A 27,769-nucleotide genomic window follows, 5' to 3' on the forward strand; every position below is an offset into this window, starting at 1 on the left:
CAAATCAAAGTTACTATGCTAAAGGTGGTATTGAAGTGAGGTGGATGAGATATCAATATTTGGTCAACTTTGGCAGATACCATAACAACCTAACGTAGAGGTAGAGACTAGACTGGGAAGTTGAATTTCAACTTTATTGAGAACAAGCTATTAGTCCTTGATGCATATTGCATATATGCATTCAGTGCCTTTCTCAGGGATATGGGCAGTTCAAAAATATGGGGGGGAATTGTGTGTGTGTGTGTGTGTGTGTCTGTATTTTGGACTGGATGTTCTATGTTTAGTTTGCCTTAGTTTTACTACCAGTGTAGCAGAGCTGGGAACTAATTCTGTTTTGGGCTTCATTATTTACCAGGCATAAACAGTTATTAATAAGCTCTGTTTGCTACAAAATGCTTTTATTTAATGTGAACTTTAGAAAAGGCCATTCTAAAACTGTCACATTCAAGAAGCACTTAGTGTTTCCTAATAGGCTTGTCAGGGCCAAACAGATGAGAAGAGGAACAAGATACCATGTTAACTAACCATGTAGGCCAGGACATTAACCTAGCAGCTGGCAAAATGGTCACATCAGGCCTAATTTAGCCCCCCCCACCACCACCACCAAGGGCCTCAGATTCTCTGGGTGAGAAGAGACACTTACGTTCACCAGGAAGCGATGGGTTCAGTTCCGTCACAGAACTGGGCACAAAAAAGGCAATGATAACATCTGTTATCCAGGCAGTGCCACAGGGACTCCACCTTAAGAATAAATCAACACACCATCACTTTATTAAATTAAGATGATGGTATGTCAGCTTCAAAAATTCAACACACACACCCCTCCCAAAAAGCTCTTTTACATACTGCTTTGTGACCTCTGCACTGATATTGAAATATTGTTTTACTGGTTTCCTGAAAGAAGCAATGTGTTTATTTCTTTTTGGCTCTCTGTTACTCTTTTTCTATCTATGTATTATTTGAATAAATTGGATGTGGCCTAGGGGGCCTAAGACAACTGAGATGGTTTGTGAGTAGGATAAACTGTCTTATTCTGTTACTCTGTTAAATGAAGAATAAAAGGAATAAAACTGTATTGTATAACTGCAACTTTATTTCACATTTTCAGGTAGAGCAGCTGCAAAATAAAAATAAAGGTATTTTAATGATGTAAGGCAGGGGTGTCCAAACTTGGGAACTTTAAGACTTGTGAACTTCAACTCCCAGAATTCCCCAGCCAGCATGGCTGGCTGGGGAATTCTGGGAGTTGAAGTCCACAAGTCTTAAAGTTCCCAAGTTTGGACACCCCTGATGTAAGGGGAGAGAGAGGTAGTTGAACCAAAATGCCAAACTACTTGCCTAGTTGCAACTGTTACTTATTTTTAGTTTTTTTTATTATCCTTGATCTGTACACATTCTCAATTGTTAACTCTCTGGTTAACCAGATGCATAGAATAGTCATCTTCTGCACTTGCTCATCTAACAGTTTCTACTGCATTGTCTCTATGATGGGCTAGTATGAGGAAAAGGCTAAAAACCACATTATCTTCATATTAAACTCAGTTTTCTGAATCTTTTTATAGAATTGACTGGCTAGTAATTTATTCTCTACATTGTGTCCCTTTCCTGTCCAAGATGTACAATCAACTGAATATCCACAAGATGTTAATACAACTAATACAAGTGGCAACACCATTGCTGCTTTGAGTCCATTAAGTTAGCTACGATGATCTTGTCTGTGTGGGTGTAACTCAATGGTGGGATTCAAAAAAAATTACTACAGGTTTTGTGGGCGTGGCTTGGTGGGCGTGACATGGCTTAGTGGGCGTGGCATGGCTTACAGGGCAAGGATACTGTAAAATCTCCATTTCCTCCCCACTCCAGAGGAAGGATACTGTAAAATGTCCATTCCATCCCCACTCCAGGAGAAGGTTACTGCCAGATCTTCATTTCCTCTGATCAGCTAGGACTCAGGAGGCAGAGAATAAGGTGGTATTTACCAGTTCTCTGAAGTACTCAAAATTTCTGCTACCGGTTCTCCAGAACTAGACAGAACCTGCTGAATACCACCCCTGGTATAGCTAGGACCCATTGCACATATAAATATATCTTTCCTTACTGATTCAGAAATAGGTATAGTTTAATTATTATTTTTCTTGAAGTCATGTAGAAATACTTATATCATTAACTGTGAGTGAATAATATAATGAGTCAATCCTATTTGTCACATAGTCTCAAAATCTTTCTAATGAGAACCATGCCTAATTGCCACCTGTGTGTTATTAAAAAATACAAGCAATATATGTTTTTGCTTATAAGCTCCAGGACTTGTAGTTTTTAATGAATCTACAAGAGGTGCAAATAAAAGTCCATCAGCTAATTGTTCTAAAAGCATGGCAATTCAGAACTATGCTGACTTTTGTATTATTTATAGCTCCTCAGCTGTGTTTGCCTGCAGATTGAACTTCAAAGTAGCCAAACACAATTTAGTTTGTTATGTAAACCCAATAATTACCATTCCTATACTTTTCTAAATATTATGCAAACAAAGGAAATTGTGATGTGCAAACAGGGGTTAAAATAACCTTGGGGAAACCTATTGTGGAAATTCTAGGTTGATTAAATTGTAGTGTGAAGGCAAATATTAAATTGTATTGTCTTTACTTTGGCATTCGAAGGTATAGGTTGCTTGAAGATTAAAAAAAATATTCTTACTAATGCTAAATAATTGTCTATGCTAATTGCAATAAATGAAGTTGGTCTTAGTCTTGCATTCTTTCATTACACAAGTAAATGGAATATTATTTGGAAAGCAAATTCTAAGGACATGTCCTGCTATTTGCTCTTGCTTATTCTAGATCTCTTCATATGCCTCCTTTTTTCCTCCCCCCCCCCCAATTTTGGCATGGTAAGGCCCTTTAGCATATAGTACTCAGCAGGCAATTCACAGGAAATATATTTCTTTTAACAACCTGATAATTCCTTGCATCAGTGTGGAGTTGTGGCAACTGAATCATACTGAGCAGTTACTGGCCGGATGCCTTTCCTGACGTCTATGTGGAGTTTGCAGCAGAGTCATTGCCCCCGGGGAGAAATATAGTTCTCAATGGTGAAAAGTGGGAGGTGCTACCAGTGGGCTATCGAGGTCTCTACCTGGGATTAAATTCATAGCCTCCTGATTGTGAGCTGTAAGCTCATGTTTTGATATATATTATATATGTGTGAAAGCTCATGTGTATGTATGTATGTATGTATGTATGTATGTATGTATGTATGTTATATTTGTGCTGATAAATATTTGGGCATTCCAGAGGTTGTAACACAAATACATACATACATACATACATACATACATACATACATACACATGTATGTATGTATGTATGTATGTATGTATGTATGTATGTATTTGTGTTACAACCCCTGGTATGCCCAAATATGGGAGGGAGCTCACTATTCCCTCTTTCTGTCCTTCGGCTCATCGTAGAAAACCATCCAGGCAGAAACCCATATTTTTATTTTTAATGTTGCCTTTTTTATATTTGTGTTGTATTTGTGCTGATAAATAAATAAAGGGAGACTAGTATGGATCCATTTCAAGCTATTTAGCTCTCATCAGCTAGCCACACCCTTACTGTGATTCGAACCAGGGCTATATTGCATATTAGGCCGATGTAATTGCCACTGTGGCTTAGTGGCAATTACATCTGCCTAATATGCAATACAGCCCTGGTTCGAATCCCAGTAAGGGTATGGCTAGCTGATGAGAGCTAAATAGCTTGAAATGGATCCATACTAGTCTCCCTTTATTTATTTATCAGCACAAATACAACACAAATATATATATTAGATGGAAATAATGAAAGTCAAAATTTTATCGGGACTCTTTTTTCCTGTAATTGCCCCCTGCTTTAAAGAGAGAAAGAGAAATAACTCATGGAAATTGTACTAACAAGGTATCAAATCTTTCCATTGTGAATGGAAGCATGCTTTTGCAAGAAAGATTCAAATATGCATTTAGCCAGCTTGTTTTCAAAATGTTTCCCCAAAGCATTTATTGGATTTTTCTTTTACATTCACCAGTACTCTTTAAACTACTTAACAAGTCCACAAATACACACTCCATATTTGCTTACATATAATTACTATATATTGATTTTTTAAAAACTCTTGCTGTTCTGTAGGAATAGGCAAACAGAAGCAATAGGACCGAGTACGATAGTGAGTTTCTATTTTGAGAAACAATCAAGATTTTCTGACAGAGGAATCAACATGGCAAAGTTCCAGATGATTATTTTCAGCACTGCTATAAATACCTTGCTAAAAACAAAACAATAACAACAACAAAATCAGCCAATCTTCTTTGTGTAGTACTGGGGAAATACATTTCTCTAAGATGCTGAAAGTTTCTTCTCCCCCCCCCCCCCCCCTACAGCTAACTAGCATACCTACCATTTTGTATTCTTCTTTCTACTTCTGACATGTGGAGGAACAGCTTTTCTGCAAAGGAACCAGTCTTCATCTTCATATTGGATAGTGGGGCCAGCCATATTTTTCCTGAATACATTCCCCCCCCCCCCAAAAAAAATGAAGTCAAGATCCGTTAGTGCAGAGGTGGTATTCAGCAGGTTCTGACCAGTGCTGGAGATCCAGTAGTGGAAATTTTGAGTAGTTCGGAGAACCGGTAAATACCATTTCTGACTGGCCCCGCCCACATCTATTCTCTGCCTCCCAAGTCCCAGCTGATCAGGAGGAAATGAGGATTTTGCAGTAACCTTCCCCTGGAGTGGGGAGGGAATGGGGATTTTACAGTATCCTTCCCCTGTCACGCCCACCAAGCCATGCCATGCCCATGAAGCCATGGCCACAGAACCCGTAGTAGTGGCAAGAGATGCTAAGAGCATGAATGCAGAGAATGCAAACATGCAATTATGACTAGCTTCAGAAAATGAAATAAAAGCTTTATTACACAGGGAAAAGCAGAGAAAGAGTGCTGTTGGGAAAGGATTAAATTCTGCATCATCCTCAAGCTCATTTAGTGACTGTCAAATAGCAATTGTTCCAGAACTGCAAGAAAGAATTAAGTCCTAGATTGTTGTCCAATCTCAGGGACGCTTCAGCCTAATTTATACCTTGTCCTGAAGAGTTTGGCTCTTGCTGTGACATAGTGTAAGAACTGAAGCTGGCCAGGTGGCAGTCTGAGCTGTTCATATCAGGAAAAATATCTGTTGTATAAATATAGAACTCCCAACTGATGAAAGGGCAACAGAATTTGGTTGACTCAAAAGGTGGAAAGAAAACAGATTAATAAAGATTAATAGGAACTGGAATGAAGTGGCTCATGTGGTTAGGATGCTGGTTTGACTATCAGCGAGCCCATGTTCAAGACCCGAGAGCTGCTGCATGACAGGGGTGAGCTCCCAATTTGCTCCAGCTCCTGCCAACCCAGAAGTTCGAAAGTTGGCAACTGTGAGTAGATAGATGGGTACCACTTTGGTGGGCAACAATGAGGATGTAAAAGGAGCTCCAAATTGGGTGTTCCCTGAGAAATTAGGATGTCACCAACTAATCCTTCAATTCGGAAATGCCCTGGTGCTTCCAAGATAAGAGAGAGCGAACCCTGGAACTGATATATAAGTGGCTTAATTTTTCTGTTTTGCATCAGTCAAATCTTCTTTATACAGTATGTGTGATTTCTATATTATATATAACAAAGCAACTTTCTTATTAGTATTGAGTCCTCGGAACATCTGCAGTTGTCTACCGTATTTTTCAGAGCATAAGACCCACCTTTTTCCCTCAAAAAAGAGGGTGAAAATCTGGGTGTGTCTTATACTCTGAATACAACATTTTTTGCCTCCTGAAACCCCGTCCCCTTCACCAAAATGGCCGTGCATAGCCTTTAGGAAGCTTTCAGAGTGCTCCTGGGGGCTGGGGAGGGCAAAAATGACCAACATGCCCTTTTTTGACAAAAAACGGGCCCATTTTTATGAAAAACAGGTCTTTTTTGCTTGTTTTTGCCCCCCCCCCTACTCCTCAGGAGCACTCTACATGAAAAAAAAAATCTGGGCCCATTTTCACGAAAAACAGGCTGAGGTCTGCAGAGTTTAAAACCTTTTCTAAAAAAATTGCCTCTTCAAAACCTTGGTGCGTCTTATACTCTGTTGCATCTTCTACTCCCAAAAATACGGTAGTTTTGAAAGTGTGGTTGAATCTGTGGAAGAACAAATATTTATAGCTATACCCAGGGGTGGGTTCCTGCCAGTTCTAACCTCTTCTACAGGTTCCACAAATCTACTGTGCTGTTTAGAACCGGTTCCAGCTCCCTCACCCTGCCCGTTCGCACATCATCAAGATGAAGAGCGAGAGGTGGAATTCTGGGAGTTGAATTCCACAAGTCTTAAAGCTGTCAAGTTTGAACACCCCTGGGGGTTTTTTTCTAAAGGGTTTGGGGTGCAAGTGTCTTGTAACTTGACAGCTTTAAGACTTGCGTGCTTCAAATGCCAGAGTTTCTGAGCCAACATTTTGGTTGCTAAGCAAGAGCGTTGTTAAGTGAGTTTCACCACATTTTACAAGTTGGCCACGCCCACCCAGTCACATGGCTGGCAAGCCACTCCCAACCGATCACATGGCTGGCAAGTCACTCCCACCCGGTCAGATGCCCGGCAAACCACTCCCACAAAGCAGGCCACACCTACAGAAGAGGTTCTAAAAAATTTTTGAAACCCACCACTGGCTATATCTATCCTAAAGTTTGACAGTCATTCCCATGGGATGCTGTTTCTGCACCATATTAAGCCAAACAAAGTCAGGGTTACAAATAATACCCTTAACAAAAGAAGACTCCGAGGCTTGAGTTTCCTCAAAGTTCCATTTTATTAGAGATGTCATATTGGCACATCTGGGAAAACCTGAATCTGAAAGTTTCCGGGTTTTCCCCACCCAAATGAAAGTTCAAGTCCCTGCCCAGCACCCCACATATCCCTCACATGGTCCAGCCAGGCTCCTTCCAAAACTGGACATGCCTCCCAGTCACACCATTGCAGCTGCAGTGGCAAAATATCCTTGACTCTCTGAGAAAGGAATGTTATTTAGACTATATCTCACCCATACACCATATAATCCCTCCTCCCATTTTCCCACAGCAGAAAATGTGGCAGGCCTGAAGGCCCAAAGGTGGAAAGATGGCTTCCAGGTCTCACACAAAGTACATTAAGTTTACCATTGACTATGTATTATTACTGTACGTTGTTAATCATAAAGAAATGCCATTGTAGCCACTGTCACTGTTTTTCTTACCCCAGTGATATAAACATTACACATTGGTAATTGAAACAACTTACTGCCTCTTAGCTCTCAAAACAATTTCTTACCTATCATTGTGGATTCAACATTTCATACAAAGGCTGAAATACCCAAGGCTGAAAATTATAGCTCTTATCGAAATACCAAATAGCCATTTATTTCATCTCAAGTGGTCCTTCAGATGTTTTGGAGGAATCTCAGAGAAGAATGTATTTTCCCAGGTTCAGAGCACTTTTAGTCACGGAATAGTGTGTCAGGATCTCTCTTTCTCTTTCTTCTTCTCTTTCTTCTTTTCTTTCTCTTTCTTTTTCTTCTCCTCCTTCTCCCTCCTTCCCTCCCCCTCCCCACTCTTTCTTTTTTATTTTTCTCTGTCCACATCCACCTAAACATAGTGTGGGATCAGGACAAAACTCATTTTAATTTTATTTATATTTAATGAAAGTTATATGCGGGGACATTAGCATTATGCAAAATTACAGTTATAAGTACTTAAGAAATTGAATCTATTAGCCAGAGAGATGGTGGGATTCTTTTTACTGGAGATGTCCAGGTGAAGTCTAGACAGTCATGTACTTGGGATATTTTAATCTGGATACCTGTATCTAGTAAACTTTGGATTCAGTAGTATAAATTTGTAGAGGAGATTGCTGAACATAATACTTTTCAGAGTCATATACAGCCCTGAATATTTAAATGCCTTATTTCTGCCCTATTTTCTCTTGGCTTTCCATAGTTCTCCCACATGATTTTTTTTCCCAATTCCATTTCAAAATCACATACAGTAGATCAGTGGCCAGTCAAGCAAAATGTTGAAATTCCTAAAACAATTACAGCCAGAAATACATCCCGTGGTCCAAAATCATGTGCCAGTTTCTCAAAGGACGTCAAATCTATGTTCATGTTTTTTTCTGCCACATTCACAGAGCACAGCCAAAATGGGACTAGGTTTTCTACTTTATGTTCCCAGTGTTTAATATATTACGGATTTAGGAAGATTTTATAAAAGGGAACAAAACAAAAACCTTGAGTATTAAAAGAGTTTCTTTTCTTTTTATTGTTCTTTTAAAAAAAAATACTGTGATGGTCTGTGTCGGATGCAGTTAAGCTGCATGTGCTATAAACTTCATTTATGTTTCTCTTATCGATTGCCTTTTTCTCGAGTAATTTGTATTTTTAATGGCTCAGTGTAGTTTTTCCATTTTTTAAAAAAATTCAACCGCCATGCTCCAGTTCATTTCGAGAGGCCTGTTTCTTTATTTCTTTCTCTTTCCTTCACAGTGATTAATTCTTGAAGGAAGCAGATGTGAATGGTAAATTGGCAATGCAGAGTGACTCTGGGGTTATGGCACTTGGAGAGATTTTCGAAGAGGGAAATAACAGGTGTCTTGTGTCATTACAGGTTTAGAAAAATTTCCAGTGCCAGGAAAGGTGCCTTCCCTCTCTTCTCCCCTGCCTTTTTTCTGTGTTCTAAAACAACAATTATTAACCATAATATTTCTGTTATTAGCTCCAAACTAGCTTGGGTTTATAACAGATCAATACATTAGTTTGTCTTGTAGAATATCATTCAAGAGATTGGAATGCCTGAAATTATTTGGTTTAGTTCATTTATATCTATGTTTTCATCAGTTAATGGAGTCCAAGTGCCTCACAGTGATTATCTATCTCTTTGTCTTTACCTACCTACCTACCTACCTACCATCTATGGCAGGAGTGTCCAAACTTGAGAACTTTAAGACTTGTGGACTTCAACTCCCAGAATTCCCCAGCCAGCCATGTTGGCTGGGGAATTCTGGGAATTGAAGTCCACAAGTTTTAAAAGTTCTCAAGTTTGGACACCCCTGATCTATGGTTAGAATGCAGCACTGCAATGTATATCTGCTGACTGCCGGCTGCCGGCAGTTTGGCAGTGTGAGTCTCACTGGCTCAAGGTTGACTCAGTAAGACCATTTAATATTTGTCAGGTGCCTTCAGGCTTTTAAATTCAAATGTGAGACTTTAAATAGGGTATCAATAATGTGGAAATCTAGTATGTATATATGTATGTAATGTGTATGTTTATAGAAATACATGCATCTGTGCTTAAAGTTAGTTTGGTAAGGGGTTGAGACACTGAGTTTTAGATCTGCCTTGGGCATGAAAGCCAGCTGGGTGACTGGTCTAGTTACTGTTTCTCAGTCCATTCTAGCTCACAGGGTTGTTTTTTTGGGGGGGAAACAGGAACAAAAATATCAGAAATGTTTGCTGCCTTCAGTTGTATATGAAAAAAGTTAGGATTAAAGATGTCCATCCATCCATCCATCCATCCCTATCTATCTGAAGTGTCTGTCTGTCTGTCTGCGGTATCTGTCTGTCTGTCTATGCCAGGGGTGTCCAAACTTGGGAACTTTAAGACTTGTGGACTTCAACTCCCAGAATTCCCCAGCCAGCCATGTTATGCCATATCACAAGATTTAAAATCTCTCCCTTAGTTGCTTGCATAGTATTTGTCATTTGTTGCTGGATAAATCCCTCATGGAAAAGGAATAGCAGAAGAGGACTTTGATCATCTTTTCCCTGTTTGTGCAGAATATTTTTTTCTGCATTCTAGGGTTTTGTTTAAATTGCAGTTGAATAAGATAGTAATCAAGGTTCGTGGTGCTCAGTAGGAAGGGGAAAATTCCCTTTTCACTTCCAGTAGCTTCTTTTACCTAAATGTTGAACATTCTTCAGTGAGCATAAAAGAAAAAAGAGATACTATTCATAGTGCAGCTAGATCTTCATCACTGGAGACAAAATTGAGCCCAAGATAATTATTTCTCCATTCTTTGTAGGTAAATGCTGATAGACTCCCCTAAAACTGTACTGGAGACATATAGTAACATTCAAATGTGCAAATATGGAATTTATTTCATAGCTGCAATTTTAAATGGTTTTCATATTGAAAAGCAACCTTTGCTTTGTTTGAAACTGCAATGCAGGTAGAAATACTAAGTAGTCCAGAATGCTCATTTGCATTACTTACGACTAGCTTTCATCTAGCTGTTAATAAACAATCAATGGGTTCCTTTGAGGTTAGTAGGAAATAGAATGGCAGAGGAAGATCATTGAGTCCTGTGCTAAGCACTTTGGGCTACAAGTGTGCTCCACACAGTGATGGGATACGACCGGTACGCCCCGTACTGGTGCCAGCTAGGAGCACCGGGCACCATTCTGGTATGGTGCTCCGGAGGGCCGACCTGCCTCCTGCGCTCCTTACCCGTATTTGAGCTAGTTGGGGCTTTTGTGCATGCACGCAGAGCGTACGGCGCCTGTGTGATGCTCTGCCGAGCAGTTGGAGGGTGGTGGAGCCATCACAGAGCGTCACAGGCAGTAAGTATGCATGCACGTGCTGCACGCACGTGCATGCACGTGGATGCACGGCCCTGTTGCACCGGGATCCAGAACCCACCACTGGCTCCACAGTTCTCGGTCCTCAGTTACAGTCTCCGCAAATGTTTGGCACCAGGTTTTCTTTGGGCTTCCTTTTTTTCTCTGACCTTATGGTGGTATCCAATTGATTGTAGTCTTTGCTGGACATGGTTTACACATGGAGGAAGGTATTCCATCAAACGTAACATTCATGTCTTAGAAGGGCCATAGACAGGTAAAAGATGCAGATCAGGATGTTAGCCAAATTCTTACAAGGCTTCAGTGATAGTGAAGTAGTGCCAGGGTTGAAATTCTGCAGGACCTGACAGGTTCTGGAGAACCGGTAGCGGAAATTTTGAGTAGTTCGAAGATCCGGCAAATAACACCTCTGGCTGGCCACAGAGTGGGGTGGGAATAATGATTTGGCAGTATCCTTCCCCTGCCATGCCCACTAAGCCACACCCACCAAACCGGTAGTAAAAAAAATGAATTTCACCACATAGTACCCTCAGAAAAAAGATATCTCATCCAGGCCTGAGACAATTCTGTGGGGCTAGCAGGATCTTATTGGCTTCTCAGAACATTAGCAGAGGCTGTTATGAAATCATCCAAGCCAAAAGCTCTAGGAAACAACATAGTAGTTAAAGAGAATTCACTATGTAAACATTCAATAACACCTAAATTTTCTATGTTGGGTATTTATTTTATTTCAGTCCATCTCTTTAATATGTATCTTGATACACTTTGATTTTCCAACTCCTATATTTATTTTGTACTGACAAACTCTGTTTTCTGGATTATAATAAATAGTTCTTATAGTCCTAGTTAGCAGTTTCCATTCCTGATTCGGCGACACAATTCTTTTAATATCTCATACTTTAAAAATCTCATAAACCCAGGTCAATATAGAATTTGTTTTGTGCTCTTTGGAAGGTCTATTTGACCATCTACATGCATGCATTCCCCCCCCCCCCTCTCTAATTAAACCAAGCAGAATAGCTTTCACTTTCAGCCAAGCTTTGCAAGTATAACTTACAACTTAGTTAATTGCATTCCATTGTCCTCTCCCTCCTCCCTGTGCCTTGCTAATAATACAGTAGTTTGACTTTTTAAATTGCCTGGCAGAGGGGAAAAAATTCTTTTTTCTTATTACCAAATGTAATAGTGTAAGTTCTCTCATTCTCTCCCCCCCCTCCCTCCCTCCCTCTCCCCCCTCTCTCCATATTAGCTTAAAATAGAAAGAAAGCAGGGTTTGGAATTTTAAAATAGAAAAGCACATGTTTATTTTAAAACTCCAAACCCTGCTTTCTCCCGCTATTTTAGAGACAAATACTTAATAGGTTTGATTTTCATAATGTACTCTGATGCCATTGTTTGTTTTATCATGAATTTCAACTGGTATGTAATGTAGTCGCCACATTGGCCTTGAGAGCATTGAATAGAGACAACATGAATTCTATTTTTTTTATTTATGCCCATTGTCAATTTCTTCCTCTTGTTTTCTCCCTTAGAGCTCAAGAAACTAGGAAGGGTCCCTTCTGAGCCTCTTGTCAGACCTACTACTAGTATCCAGCTGTGGACTATGCTGTTTCTTATCTATCTATTCCAGTGGTGGGTTGCAGGTGGTATGCCCCGGTACGGGCGTACCAGAGCCTGCCCGGAGCACAGGATACCGTTCCATTACGGTGCTCCGGAGGGCCCACCCACCAGCCCAAGCTCCTTACCTGTCTTTTAAGGCTTCTGCGCTTCCGTGCACATGGATGGCACGTACAGTGCCTCCTCCGCTGAGCAGCTGGAGCGTCGCGGAGGCTCGTGGAGGTGGTAAGACACATGCACGTGCTGCGTGAGTCCATGTGGACGCTGCTGGGCCTGTTCCAACTGTACCAGTTGGAACGGGATCCAGAACCGCTTCTCGGGCGGTTCCAGGCGGCAGAGATTGTGGTACCAGCATTTTGGATGGCAGCGCACCGATCTCAGGAGCCAAAGCCTTTGAATCAAGTTTCATTGTGTCCCATCTAGCGTTCTCCACCCCCAACCCCAAATATCTCCGGATCTGCTTATTGCTATTGCTGCTATTGCGCCCAGCTACTGTATCTCTTTGCCCGGATCTGTCATGCAGCAAAGAGATACAGTAGCTGGGCGCAATAGCAGCAATAGCAATAAGCAGATCCGGAGAGATTTGGGGTTGGGGGTGGAGAACGCTAGATGGGACACAATCAAACTTGATTCAAAGGCTTTGGCTCCTGAGATCGGTGCGCTGCCATCCAAAATGCTATTACTACGATCTCTGCCGCCTGGAACCGCCCGAGAAGCGGCAGGTAAAGCAGTGAAGAAGAGGAATTCTTGGGGTTCGAATAAAAACATTACAGCCTTATTTTTGTTACTTTCACTGTTTACTGACTTTACTGACTGTTAATGAGAGTAAAGATAGTTCTTAATATGTTACATGGTTGACATAAAATTGTTCTTAAACTGCTGTTAACTTTATACAGTTGATATAAAATATTTTACTACAGTATTTGGTTCAGAATCTTTTTTTTCTAGATTTTCCTCCTTTAAAATTGGGTGCGTCTTATATTCCGGAGCGTCTTATAGGGCGAAAAATACGGCACTTGTCATTGGGTAAAAGATCATGTGACTGTACCTTCTGGATGCAGTTCCGGTAATTCCAGTTGCTATTAATAGTTGCTGTATATTAATTAATATACAGGAGGCACGCTAGGTAATTGAACCACTTCCACATGACCAGCCACTGTAGAATTCTGAGGATCCGGTTGCAGGACAAGGTGCCAGATGCAGAAGTCCTCTCCAGAGCAGGCCTGCCATCAGTTCACACTCTGCTGATGAAAGCCCAGACACTCTGAGAAGGCCATGCTGCAAGGATGGCAGACCATCATATCCCCAAAAAAGCTCCTCTATAGTGAGCTGTCCCAAAGAAAGAGATGCAAAGACACGTTGAAAGCCTCCTTCAAGTCCCTGGAAATTGACACCGCCTCCTGCGAAACCCTGGCACAAAATTGATCAACAGGGCACACGCTGATCCACCAAGGCTGCCAGACATCTGAGGACAGAAGGACAACCATGGCACAAGAGAAGAGAGCACTCCGTAGAGCCAGAGCTGCAAATGCTGCAACAATGGTGCCCACACATGTTTGCCTGACATGTGGCAAGAACATTTCGTGCCCATAGAGGCCTTACCGGCCACCTGCGGACACGTCATGGACAGTCCACAATTTGTTAGATATCAAGGTCCTCTTCGAACACAATGGATGAACATCATCAATAGGCCAAGACCATACAGTGTTTAGCCAGGACATCACACCTCCCCTCCCCTCCCCCGATGTGCTGATCTCTACTTCAATTCTTCCTAGCTGCTTATCTCCCTCCCCCTTTTTTGTCCTTTTGGGGATTTATTTTGTATTATTTTGGGAGGAAAATAAAATTTAATCGTGATATCCTGTATAATTAACATAGTAGATATTACATGCAAGCACCCAACAAAATATTCCCATCAAAAACAACTCGTGCGTACACAAGTCACTTCGTTTTGGGATATAGTTCTGATTTTAACTCTATTAAATGGTAAAATTGGCTTTTGAGTAATAAAGAACAACACAGTTTGATGCTAATTTACACCCTTAATTACTTCATTGTTTTTTGTCTCGCAACATCTTGATTGAAAATTAAGCTTTGATTCTATTAATTGATAAGCCTGTTCACTTTTTGCAACACCTGTACGCATGAAACCTTTGGAACAAAGGAGGAATGTCTCAATCCTTCTTTTAATAGAATGATTTTAATTTTCATTTTTTTTAGAATTGCTGCAGCCATCTTTATGGCACTGAGAACAATCCTTCCCTTCTCTTCTCCCCTGTCCTCTGAAATTATCAGGGAGGGTTGCACTTGCCCACAGATTGAAGTTTCTACTTGGTTGCAAACTCTTTTTCGCTATTTCTTTATATGCATCCTTATATTGTTCTGGGATCCAATCAGGGGTGGGATTCTCAGTTCGCTGAGTGCGCACTCCGCATGTGCATAATTTACAGAAAACTCACCTTCTGCATTACTGCCGGTGAGGAAAAGAGCTGAGGCACGGCAATCCATTCTGTCATGCCGATCAGCTAGGCTTTGGAAAAGGAAATATAGGTGAGTATAGGGCAGGGGCAGGTAGGTGGGCCAACTTCAAAGTCAGAGCGAACCGGTTCGCTTCCAGCTGATAGTCGGAACTAACAGTTCATCCGAACTGGTCGAATCTCACCCCTGGATTCAATTCTCTTCCTTTCTTCAGGAATTTGGATTCCAAGTAGAACTCAGGTGACTTGCAGTATAGATTTGAAAGGAAGAAATATAGGCCTCTAGCTCTATAGACAACAAAACAAATATTAAGTGCATGCATGCATTCACAAGCATGCACTCCTTTACTTGAATTTGTTTCAAGCTGTTGTTCGGTCATTATTTATAGAATTGTCAAATATATGCAGAAAAAAACATTCAGTTCCTTTTGATGGTTTCATTGTTTTCAGCATTTTGAATTAATTAATACTTTTGAGGGGGAAAATACAGGCAGAGAAAGGGGGGGGGAATTAAAGGTTTTCAGGCTTTTGAAAACAATAAATTATTCATGTATGAGTTACAACTCTTAAAAACATTGAGTTTTCTTCTTAACGGGCCATAAAGTGGGAACTTACCATAATGTTAAAAAAGTAATATTAGCTTTTCACTATTTGATGTGATAATGGAATAGGATGCTACTTATGTTCATGATTTTTTCTTCATTAATTGATAAGATACGTTATATTATAGATGTTAGAAATTCTTAGCAGTTATATATAACTTTTGAATAGTTCCTTTTTCATAGAATGTGTGGAACTAGTCTTCTATTTTTTTTTTACATCTACTTTTCCATCTTATAATCAAATACTCATAAAACGTCCACCATAAAGCAAAATAGCATTTAGACTTATAAACAATGTTAAAAAAGTAATATTAGCTTTTCACTATTTGATGTGATAATGGAATAGGATGCTACTTACGTTCATGGTTTTTTCTTCATTAATTGATAAGATAAATTATATTATAGATGTTAGAAATTGTCAGCAGTTATATATAACTTTTGAATAGTTCCTTTTTCATAGAACGTGTGGAACTAGTCTTCTATTTTTTTTACATCTACTTTTCCATCTTATTTATCTTAAATACTCATAAAACATCCACCATATAGCAAAATAGCATTTAGACTTATATACCGCTTTCCAGTGCTTTACAGCCCTCTTTAAGCGGTTTACAGAGTCAGCATCTTGCTCCCAACAATCTGGATCCCCATTTTACCCACCTCGGAAGGATGGAAGGCTGAATCAACCTTTAGCCTGGTGAGATTTAATCTGCTAAATTGCAGGCAGCCGGCAGTCAGCAGAAGTAGCCTGCAGTACTGCATTCTAACCAGTGCACCACTGCAGCTCATATACCTTGACAATATGATGTGTCAGTGCATATTTTCTTACGTTTTCAAATTTTAATTTATTGAAGATATCTTTGAAATTCCCCATGAGAGATTCAAAATGATTTGGACGTTGTTGGGTAAAAGGGAATAGGAAAGCACTATTTTTTAAATATATATATATATTTCTGTGTTCATAGTGTTTATAATCATTTCCAATCCCAACTTCACCCAACATTTGAATGATATAATTGCTTTCCAAACATTCCGTCTTTTGAATCCTACTTTAATGAATCTTTATTGTAATATACTCTCTTTATACTATCTCAGGGGTCAGCAAACTGCGGCTCTGGAGCTGCATGTGGCTCTTTTCTCCCTCTGCTGCGGCTCTGTCACACCACAATTTTGAGAGGAGCTTCCAGTGGAGAGGGGAGAGAAGCACAGTCCGCTAGGAGAAGACTCTATGGCAAGGGGAGGGTTTTCCAGTTGTCTCCACAATTGATAGGGCTTTCGGTTATGACAGGTAGAGGAAAAAGTATGCCGCGCTAGGAGGAGACTCTATGGTGGGGGAACTGAACTTCTGGTCAGCTCCAGAATTGAACAGGGAGCTTCCGGTTAGGACCTTTGTGGCTCCCGGTGTTTTCTTTTCTGTGGGAAATGGGTCCAAATGGCTCTTTGAGTGTTTAAGTTTGCCGACCCCTGTACTATCTTATATATTTTTATTTCATGTTTTTTTGTCCTACTCTCTATTCATAGCCGTCATTCTTATTTAAAACATTGATTCCAAACTTCAAGATAAACATTATTTTCATACAAATGTTTGACCTAATTTTCCTCTTACGCAATGAGCTCACCTAAACTTATTCCGGCTATGAGATATGAATGACTCTGTTCAAGGAAATGTCACTCTAACATTGGCATTTGTGGGTATTCTAATTACAAATAAGACCATTAGACAATAATTCCATGGAAATTTGAAAACAATTTTGTCTTAAAAGAACCTGATCACATGTATTTCTTTTCTTTTGGCATTAAGCAATTTTTTTCTTAATTGCACTGTCTGCAGCCCTGATTTGGTTGAATTATATCTCCCAGTATTTTTCATCATAATGCTTGTTACTTGGACTGCTGATTGTTATGGTTCAGAATCACCAAGCAAGGTCAGTTTCCTTACACGCCCATTTAAAACAAGAGTGACCAACTAATTACTAGCCGGAACAGGAGATCCTATAACATTCTGGACAAAAACTGTTGAATCTCTTCTTAGAAACTTCCATTGATGGAGTATCCACAGCTTCTTGGAGGCAAGCTGTCCCACTGATTAATTGTTCTCACTGACAGGAAATTTCTCCTTAATTATTTACATCCATTACTTCTTGTCCTACCCTCAGGTGCTTTAGAGAATACTTCGACACTCTCTTCTCTTTGATAAGTCCTCAAAGTTACATCCTGTGAGATCATCATAAAACTTCTGAAGTTTCCAGAAATTCCATTTTTACCCTTGTGCATTCTATTTTCACAATTCATTCTGACTTTGTTGTTATATATAGATATGGTTTGTGCTTACTTATTCCAGAAGTGGGTTCCTACCAATTCGGACCAGTTCGGCCAAGTAGGTAGTAACTCAAGTGGACATGCGCCCAAACCAGTTCTATGCTTGGCGGCGCCATCTTGATTTTCTGCTCTGTACATGCGCAGAACAATCTTCATTGGAAAAATGTTATTTTTTCCCTTTTCTAATGTTGTGCGCAGACCTTTTAAGCTGCAAATGTGCACACGCGGGGAGCAAATTTTTTTGCATGCCGAACCAGTAGTAATGCCGGCAGGAACACACCCCTGACTTATTACAACAATAGCTTGCATAGCCCAGGGTGGAATACAGTAAGAATATATAGTACTATACTTTATACTTTCTCTGATAATATTATGTTGGTTATAACTTTGAGAGGTTTCTTTGATATCATATTTTTCATATCATATTTTTGAGGGCATGATTGTATGTAATAGTGTCCTTGGTCATTAGAAGATGCAAACTGAACCAAGATTCTTCTAGTATGTGCATGTGTGTTCATGAACATAATTTTGTTTTTTTTAATTTTGATTAAGAACTAATTATGCATAATTACTGTGGGGCTCAGGCAAGAAGACCATTTATATTTAAAGTTGCATGCAACTTGGCAGCATAATTCAAAGTGATCTGCTACAAAGACAGCTATTAGGATTTTATTGAGAGAAAAAGTAGAACCAAAATGTACACAAGGAATAAAGTATATAGACAGCGAAGTAATTCTCGTGGTTCAGTCTCTTATGTATGCTGGAAAAAATCTTGTTTGTCTCCTAACTAGCGCTTTGCATCTCCTCCTCTTTCTCTTTCTCCTGTCTGCATTACCTTATTGGTATTCTTTTCCTTTTTTATTTTGCTCTTTAAGTTTGAAATTTATTGCCCCAAGTTATTTGTCTATGAATCTGAATCCGTTTCTCTTTCTAAAAGTGTTTGAAGGATCATGAGCTTTTATAGCTTTTCCTTATTAATTGAGATGTTGCCCTCAGATTTAAATAGGTAAGTAATGGGCTGAGTATAGGACCTTGCTTTCAGGTTCTTCAGAAATCACTGGGATGTGATAGATTTATGGATCATTGTGCTGAAAGTACCGAAGATTGCAGGGATGTAGGGAAAGTTAATAGGCCTTTGTTTGAATAGTGCTTCATCTTTTTAATCCTTTTGTCTTAACACACGCCCACACCCACATTAGCATTGCTTGCTAACATATGGATGTTATTTCTTGACAGGAACCTTTCTCTTAAGTTATCCAAGGAAGTGGATCGAGGGGAAGCACGATGTCCTCGTGTGAACCAGCTGGCCAACAGCCCATCTATAGAATGGCCTTTTGCCGCCATGGAGGAAGGGGGCGGTCTAGAATCTCTGCCCTTCCGGCTGATGATGCAAGACTGCACAGCAGTAAAAACAATGCTGTTGAAAATGAAGAGAGTTCTCCAAGAGGTATGCGTTTAAAGGATCAAAACAGTACCATTTAAAAAATAATAGTAATGATGATGCGATTGGGCCACTAAAGAATGATCACTTTATTATATTTGCAAAATCATTGTTTGAACTCCATGATTATTCTTAAAGATGTTCTATTAGATATTCTTAATGGTCAGAACTTGGTAACAGTGGGTCTATTTTGCAATATCAATTATGGGTAGGAGAAGAAATAAACTATTTTTTGTTTACAAGAGCAGGCAAAATCATAGTGAAAAACTAAAAAAAAATAGAATGGAAGGGACTGGGAATGGAAAGAGGAATAGAATAATACTTGATTTGAGCAAGTGGTGTGATTAAATACAGAAGGAATTTGTCACCCAAGTGAAAAAAGGAATGAAGAGATAGTCAGAAAACATTAGGATGCCAGTCAAGTTTGAAATAATAAATAAAAGCGTATTGGGATCTTATTGACTTGACTTATAATGATCTCTGGTCATGTGAAATATTTGTGGTATCTTTTACAGATGGCCACATAGCAGTGGTGAAATTCATTTTTTTTTTACGTCTGGTTGTGTGGGTGTGACTTGGTGGGCATGGCAGGGGAAGGATACTGCAAAATCCCCATTCCCATCCCACTCTGGGGCCAGCCAGAGGTGGTATTTGCCAGTTCTCTGAATTACTCAAAATTTCCGCTTCCGGTTCTCCAGAACCTGTCAGAACCTGCTGAATTTTACCCCTGCCACATAGTCAAGTAGCCATTTGATCTCTCAGCCATGCAGGTAGATCAATATTCATCCATTTCAGTAATGTTTTAAGCATTCTGTTGGAAGACTTGAAGTAGATCTGGACACTCTGAAGAGCTATTGGAAATTTACGTAGCAACTGCTTCGCTGAAAGTATTGCATGTGAAATGGTAACCTTGCTGTTATGTTAAATTACGTTTCACTGGTACAGGTATTCTCACTTCAGGTGAGAATTTGAGGAGATTAGGAGCATCTGCTTCTGTTTTTGTTTCTCACTTGGTTTGCCCAAACCTAAACCACAATTATTTTCATTATTGCTTATTTAAACAAACCAGATTTAGAACTTCAGTTTGACCTTCGTTTAATCAGATAAACTACAATGAGCAGAAAAGCATGTGTTTATTTTTCTTGTACTCCTATGAGAAGAACAGGTGGCGGGGAGAATAACACAAGGATCAGACTCATCCATGTAGTTTGAAGATGGAATGAAGTATTGAATCCAGACATGTCAATGTAAAATTGTTATCTGTTGTGCTAACACTGTGACTTATAAATGAAAGTCATCAACCAATGCTTGATAGTGGATATATATACTGTATATATTGAATGGTATTTGTTCAATGGACTTTTGCTATTTTACAATGTTGGGAAGAAACTCATAAATGAATTCCTATTGTGATACGACTTTACATATATTTTTGGAAGGTTTGGGATTAGAAAATACATCAGATTTTTTAATTAAAAACCCCAAAAGCCCAAAAGCAATGTTTGGAAAATGCACATTACTGTTATATCAGAATAAATATGAAGAACAACAGGAATGTTCCAAACATATAAAGGAACTTCAAAATGCTAATTCTGTCAGCCTGTCCATAATTAGACATATATTTACGGAAAGGAGGTCTAGAAACTTTGTAAAATGAAAGTTTGTGTAAAAATACAAATAGCTGATTCTGGGATTTGTGAAATCAATAACTAGCAGTCATGATGATCAGTTTTAGCACTATTCCTGCAGGAGGTTTAAATAAAGGTTTTATACTATAGATCTGTGATGGCGGACCTATGGCACACGTGCCACAGGTGGCATGCGGAGCCATATTGGTGGGCATGAGAGCTCAGCTCCGGCGCACTGGCCAGCTGATTTTCAGGTCTTCTGGGCTCATCAGAAGTCAGCAAATGGGCTTTTTGGGGGGGGGCCTCCAGTGGGCATCCGGGGGGGCGGAAATGGGTCCACTGTACCATCGCATGCCAAAAGCGTGGGGAGTGTAGGGGTTGCACATGCGCAGGACCCAGGCACATAGAATTATGGGTGTGGGCACGCACATGTGTGACCCCCGCACGCTCTCCCCGCTTTTGGCATGCAATTTGCAAAAAGGTTATCCATCACTGCTATAGATCTTTCTCTCTGAGGCCAATAGTATCTCCAAATTTCTAACAACTTAAGAGGCATTTATAGAAGTATTCAGTTGTAAATCTCTCCAGGTATTTTCTTTTTCTAAACAAGGTTTTAATAACCAGCACATCATTACACATTTATTGGATAAATCTCAATTTAAAACAAACTTTTTCAAATAATGTGTGCTAAAAGTGTCATAATCCTGTACCAGTTCAGAATACATTAAATATGAATATTGTCCATAATATTGTTCTTCAATATTACAACTGTCATTTTATAAATGTGCCTTTATTTATTGTTATGGTTAATGGATTCTGACAACAGTGTAGTAATATATCTCCAGCCACCTGTTTGTTTTGCTTCAGTATCTGTTTGCCATCCAGTTACAAATTATGTTTTTTGTTGATATGAAATTCAGTCCTTTGCTGTTACTTTTCATACAGAACTGTTATGAATAATTACTGAAGGATCATCATACAGGAGGGAAGAATCATTCTTTTGATCCTGCTTTTGCTTTCATTTAATCATTAAAAAATAAAGTTGAAAATAATTTATCCTTATTCAATTTTCTGTCAGACAGACACACTCCTGGTGGTTATTCAAGGAATCCCAAGTTGAGTTGGAAAGCTGAATATGATGACTTTGAGGATTGGACTAAACATACACACAGTCACGATAGTAGTGGCTACAAAAGCATCATTATGGAGATACTCATTTCTCCATACTTGTGTATCAGTGGTGGTATTCAACGTTTTTTACTACCGGTTCTGTGAGCGTGGCGTGGCTTGGCTTGGTGGGCGTGGCAGGGGAAGGATACTGTAAAATCTCCATTCCCTCTCAATCAGCTGGGACTCGGGAGGCAGAGAATAGATGGGAGCAGGGTATTTACCAGTTCTCGGAACTACTCAAATTTTCTGCTACCGGTTCTCCAGAACTGGCCAGAACCTGCTGAATATCACCTCTGTTGTGTATTTATTTTTTAAATATTTCCCTTTAAAAGAAATCCAAAGAGCAAATTTTCTAGTTCAGAAAATTTGGCATTTCTTGTATTACTTTAGGCCAACTATTCCAATGATTTGGCAATGGAGCCGGGGAACCCGATTTCTTTTTCTGAGTCATTTGCACTTCAAATAATCTGCATATAAAAAGATTATTCTCTCACATACAACCAAGGAGTGAATGGAATATGCACCATTCCTTTCATAGTCTGAATAATTGTGGACTAAATGAGGTGGTGCTTAAAGACAGCAGAGATAAAATGTCTGTCATAATGAAGAAGGCAAAGTTAATGATAGCAAGGTTCCTAATGAGTTCCTCCACTCTGTTAATAAAAAGCAAGGAGGAAATAAAAGAGGGATAAGATGGAGGGCATTGAGGAGTTCCTAACCCATGTTATATAGTAATTGAGTCTCCCAACAGCTTAATTGGTTTGAGGGAAAAAAAAATGTCAAACACAATTTTGTCAACAAAATTATGTCAAACATAATTTTCAAATATGCAAAGCAACAATAAATAGGCAAGTGCAAAATGTTATATTCTTCCCTGCTTTTGGATTTCACCCGTATACATTAAATGCACGTTAACTTGAATTTACTTCCTATGGAAGCCAACACTGGCTAAGAACTGGCAGATGTGGCTGCAGATTTTTGTTTATATACTAATAACAATTTTTTGGTTCATAAAACACTAGATACGACTGTGGTTGAAAATAAAATAAGTGTGGATAATTAATATGGCAATATTAGGGTGTAGTCGAATAGAAGGCGACGCGGTGGCTCAGTGGCTAAGATGCTGACCTTGTCGATCAGAAAGGTCGGCAGTTTGGCGGTTTGAATTCCTAATGCTGCATAACGGAATGAGCTCCCGTTACTTGTTCCAGCTTCTGCCAACCTAGCAGTTCGAAAGCAGGTAAAAAAATGCAAGTAGAAAAATAGGAACCACCTTTGGTGGGAAGGTAATAGCGTTCCGTGTGCCTTCGGCATTTAGTCATGTCGGCCACATGACCACAGAGATATCTTCGGACAACGCTGGCTCTTCAGCTTTGAAACTGAGATGAGCATCGCCCCCTAGAGTCAAGAACCACTGGCACATATGTGTGAGGGGAATCTTTACTTTTATCTTAGAATAGAAGGCAAAGAATTGGAGAAGGTCACAAAGTATCCAGATCTGAAAATCCAAATTGAAAATTATGGCATAAACCAGCTGTGGTTGTGTGTTATTTGGCACACTGGGTGCCATATCAAAAATTTTGGAATGGTAGTTAGAAAATCTGAAGGTTGACAAAAATTCTGTCAACTGAAAAAGGTCACACTCCTTTAATTTGTACATATGATATACTCATACATTATGACTTTCTAGGTTCTTGGGAAGAATGTGATTGGTACAAAGCCCAGTATCAACTAAAGACCTGGCATCTGTGACTTCACCTTGTTGTGAACATATAATAAATATCTGGGTGACTCTGTGACCAATCACCGTCATCCTGTTAGCTGCAACGATAACTGATGGAGATTTTCCTCAAACTTTCTATTTTATATTTATTAGACATATCATTTGTTAAACATACACGTTTTATGTAGGGGCATAAAGATATTTAAGTCAAAGCTGAACATTGCACATTGACTGAAATTGTACATCATACTGTGTAGTGGATAGTCCATTAACTAGTGGATTAAATAAATACAAGAACTGGATTTATAATCCCCTTAGGCCATAAACTACAGTTTATAAAACACAACTGTGATTACACAACTTGCTAAGCAAAAATCACATAGACAAAATCATCTCTCTTATGACTTAACTTGATATATGAACCAATCCATATTTGCCTTTCCATAGCAAATTAATACAATTTGCTTCCAGTTCAGCAGAGTGCCTTGAGCCCATTGCTTGAGAAATAGACCATTTTGGCTTATTCAACAAGCCTAGTTATTGCAATAATTTAGTTTGAGAAGTTAAGACATTCTGTATAGGAAAACAAGGAGCAACAGGTTTGTTGAGAGGTTGGTTTAGGACTATAGAAAAATAGGAAAGATCCCACAGCACATTTCTTTTTAGAAATTTATTCCCGTGAAAATGAAGGGTGCCTCTGGTTAGCTTACATTATTAAAATTCAATAATTTTAATAGACCGTTATCCAAAAATAAAACTATTTGGAATTCTGACCCTACTGCATAATAGTTTTCATGGGTTTTTTTGTTAAATAAGTCTCTCATATTTATTTATTATTGATTAAGAAAGTTGCACTTTATTGACATTTAGGATGTAATCCATAATGAATTAGAAAGACTTTTTTTAACATTACAGATAACGAGAGGCTGAGCTCAAGCTCAATTTTTAAAACATAGGCATGTAGTTTTCTTGGAGGCAGTTATGATAACGAGTCCTCCATTCCTCTGCTCGCAACAGAATACCTTATGCCACAAGACTTGAAATTTTGGGCTTAGACAACTTAGAACTACGCTGCCTTTGGTATGACCTAAGCGTAGTACATAAAATTATACACTACAATGTCCTACCTGTCAGTGACTACTTCAGCTTCAACCACAACAATACACGAGCACACAATAGATAGAAACTTAAGGTGAACCGCTCCAAATTCAATTGCAGAAAATATGACTTCAGCAACAGAGGGGTCAATGCCTGGAATGCACTGCCTGACTCTGTGGTTTCTTCCCCAAACCCCCAAAACTTTAACCTTAAACTGTCTACTGTCGGCCTTACCCCATTCCTAAGAGGTCTGTAAGGGGCATACATAAGCACACCAACGTGCCTACCGTCCCTGTACTAATGTTCCCTTTTATTCGTATCCATTTCATGTATTCAAAAGCATGTTTATACTTATATATGTTATCCAATACATGCTTGACTAAATAAATGAATGAATGAACGAATAGAATAGAATAGAAATAAATAAGAATTTAATGAAGGTGATCCCAGAGCTGCTGCTTCTATTTTCTAGTATCATTTTAAAATGTCAAAAGAAAACAAAACAAAAGCCTTAACTTGACATCAACACTAATTGTTGCACATCAACGGAGAACTGTATAGCAAAAATAAGCTCTCTTTAATTTCACACTAGGAAAGTGTCCAGTGAACTTTGAACCGCCACTTCAATCCTGGTTAATTGCCAAGTGAAAGTGTTTTTACCTAGCATTCACGTGTGAAAGAAAATTCCAGCTCTCTCCCTCTCTTTCTCTTTCCCTCCCTGCCTTCTTTTTCTATCCTAGCAACATTTTTTTAAAATTTCAAATCTGTAGAAAGATAACTTACCTGCAAACAAAGATACACTCAAGTCCTACTGCCAGTATTTCTGTAGTCTTACAAATGATACAGTAAGATGACTACCAGTTCTCTTATCTCTGTCGTGCAGGATGGAGATAGCTAAAATAAATATCTGGCTGTGAATCACTTTCATCCTGAGATTCTTTCTCCTGGGAGAATCAGTTTTGCTCTTTGCCTTTGGAGGAGCAGAATTATTTTTTATTTTGCAGGAGAGCAAAAAAAGCGTAGGCTTTGCCTTTTAAATATATAACTCACAGTAAATTCACAATAATGAATCTCTAACCATTGACCTCCTCAATAGGATTATTCTGCTTTCTTTTAACCCGCTGGGATTCTTCTGGCATATTAATTTGCTTTTTAAATTTTTTACAGTATTCATCATCTTGAGATATACATTTCTGTGCAAAAATATATTAAATCAATACAACTCAAGAGTTTAAATATGTGAAGAGCTATATTTCCAAAGTAGGCGAGACCAAGTTTCAACATAAGGAAAGAAAGGCTAAGAAAAGAATGGCATCAAAAATAAAGTAAAATATAAGCAAAACCATCTTTTAAGATAGAATTTCTCAGATTCCCATCCATGAAATCAATCTTCCTTCTTCATGACAGGTAATCCTCAATTTATGACCACCGTTCTGACTGGAATTTCTTTCATTAAATGTGGTTGTTAAGTGAGTTGGGCCCAACTTTACAAAACATTTCCAGTAAGCAAATAACCACAATCATTAAGTTAAATCATGTGGCCATTAAGTGAATTTATTTTCCCTCATTAACTTAGCTTGTCAGAAACCAGATTGCAAAATTGTAAATGGTGATCATGTAATCCAGGATGTTGCAACTTTGGCAAATAACACTTGTTGCCAAGCATCTAATTTTTTACCTTATGAACATGGAGACACTGCAATAGCCGTAAGTGTGAGGTCATAAGTCACTTTTTTAACACCTTGATAACTTCTAACGGTCATTAAATGAATGCTTTATTTTTATTATTTGGCCAAGGACTGTGATTTATTCAGTATACTACAGCTACAGCATGGCTTAGCATATGTGAAGTAGGTTAGTATTGTATATTAAAAATAATTTGTTTAGGAGCCTGGATATATGGCTGCGGGGGGGGGGGGATTTTCAAGTTCTACTATGTATTCAGCTTTATACATTTATACCTATTTAGTATTATCAGAGATAGCATTTATTTTCATCACTATTGATATTTTCCAATACCTGTTTTAGAAAGAAGGTAGAGAGGAATAAGGAATTCATTATGTATATCATCAACTATTGAAAAAAAATTAAAATAGCTTATTTATGATTATATTCTATTTCACATTTGTATGAGCAAATATTTAGATAGATAGATAGATAGATAGATAGATAGATAGATAGATAGATAGATAGATAGATAGATGATAGATAGATAATAGATATAGATATAGAATAGATGATATAGATATAGATATAGATATATGCTGGTTTTGTTGTATTCAGGTCTTTTCCCGTGTAAGGTTGAGATTGTCTTTGCAACGTTTCGGCAGGATCTCACGAAACGTTGCAAAGACAATCTCAACCTTACACGGGAAAAGACCTGAATACAACAAAACCAGCATACCTACACCCATGAAAATCTACGAAAACACACACACACACACACACACACACACATGTATATGTATATGTATATGTATATGTATATGTATATGTATATGTATATGTACATGTATATGTATATCTACCTTGGGTAAAGAAGAGGCAGCTGGGCTTTGAGTTTAAGTTGCAAGACAATTCATCTGGTCAAGGCTAGGAGATGCCACAATTCTCCTCCATGAAATGCTGCAGGGTCCTTGGTGCTCTCTGAGCTTGGTTGTTTTCTTGCATGCATTCCATTATCAACCCAGGTAATATCATCGGTGCATATCATCAGTTAATTGCTTCCCATCCCTCTGTGTCTGTAACCAGCCATTCCGATAGCCAGAATATGCTTCTGAACTTGCATTGGACCGCATGCATTTTTCTCTGTCTGACTGGAGGTTTACAGTGATGAAGAGAGCATCATTGGAAAACCTAAAAGATCAGGTTAACAGAAAATAGGGTTGGTAAGACCTGGCAATGATTTGATGGCATCTAAGTATAAAAGCAGGCAAGCAAGCTGGCTATATATTCCCTTCGTTTCCACAGAATCATAGAATATAAATAACAGAGCTCGAAGAGACCTTGGAGGTCTTTTAGTCCAACCCCCTACTCCACTTCAG

General features: G+C 38.9%; 1 protein-coding gene across 4 annotated transcripts in view; it reads left to right on the forward strand.

The window, feature by feature from the left end:
* CCSER1 (coiled-coil serine rich protein 1) overlaps window positions 1–27,769 on the forward strand; it is an 814,997-nt gene that overhangs the window by 309,461 nt on the left and 477,767 nt on the right. For all 4 annotated transcript variants that reach the window (XM_081959555.1, XM_081959558.1, XM_081959556.1 and 1 more), the window contains exon 6: window positions 18,902–19,112. In XM_081959555.1, coding sequence (XP_081815681.1) covers window positions 18,902–19,112 — 211 coding nt within the window. The remainder of the gene's footprint in view (window positions 1–18,901; window positions 19,113–27,769) is intronic.

This window comes from Natrix helvetica (genome assembly GCF_964273705.1).
Source record: "Natrix helvetica genome assembly, chromosome: 7".
Lineage (NCBI taxonomy): Eukaryota > Metazoa > Chordata > Lepidosauria > Squamata > Natricidae > Natrix > Natrix helvetica.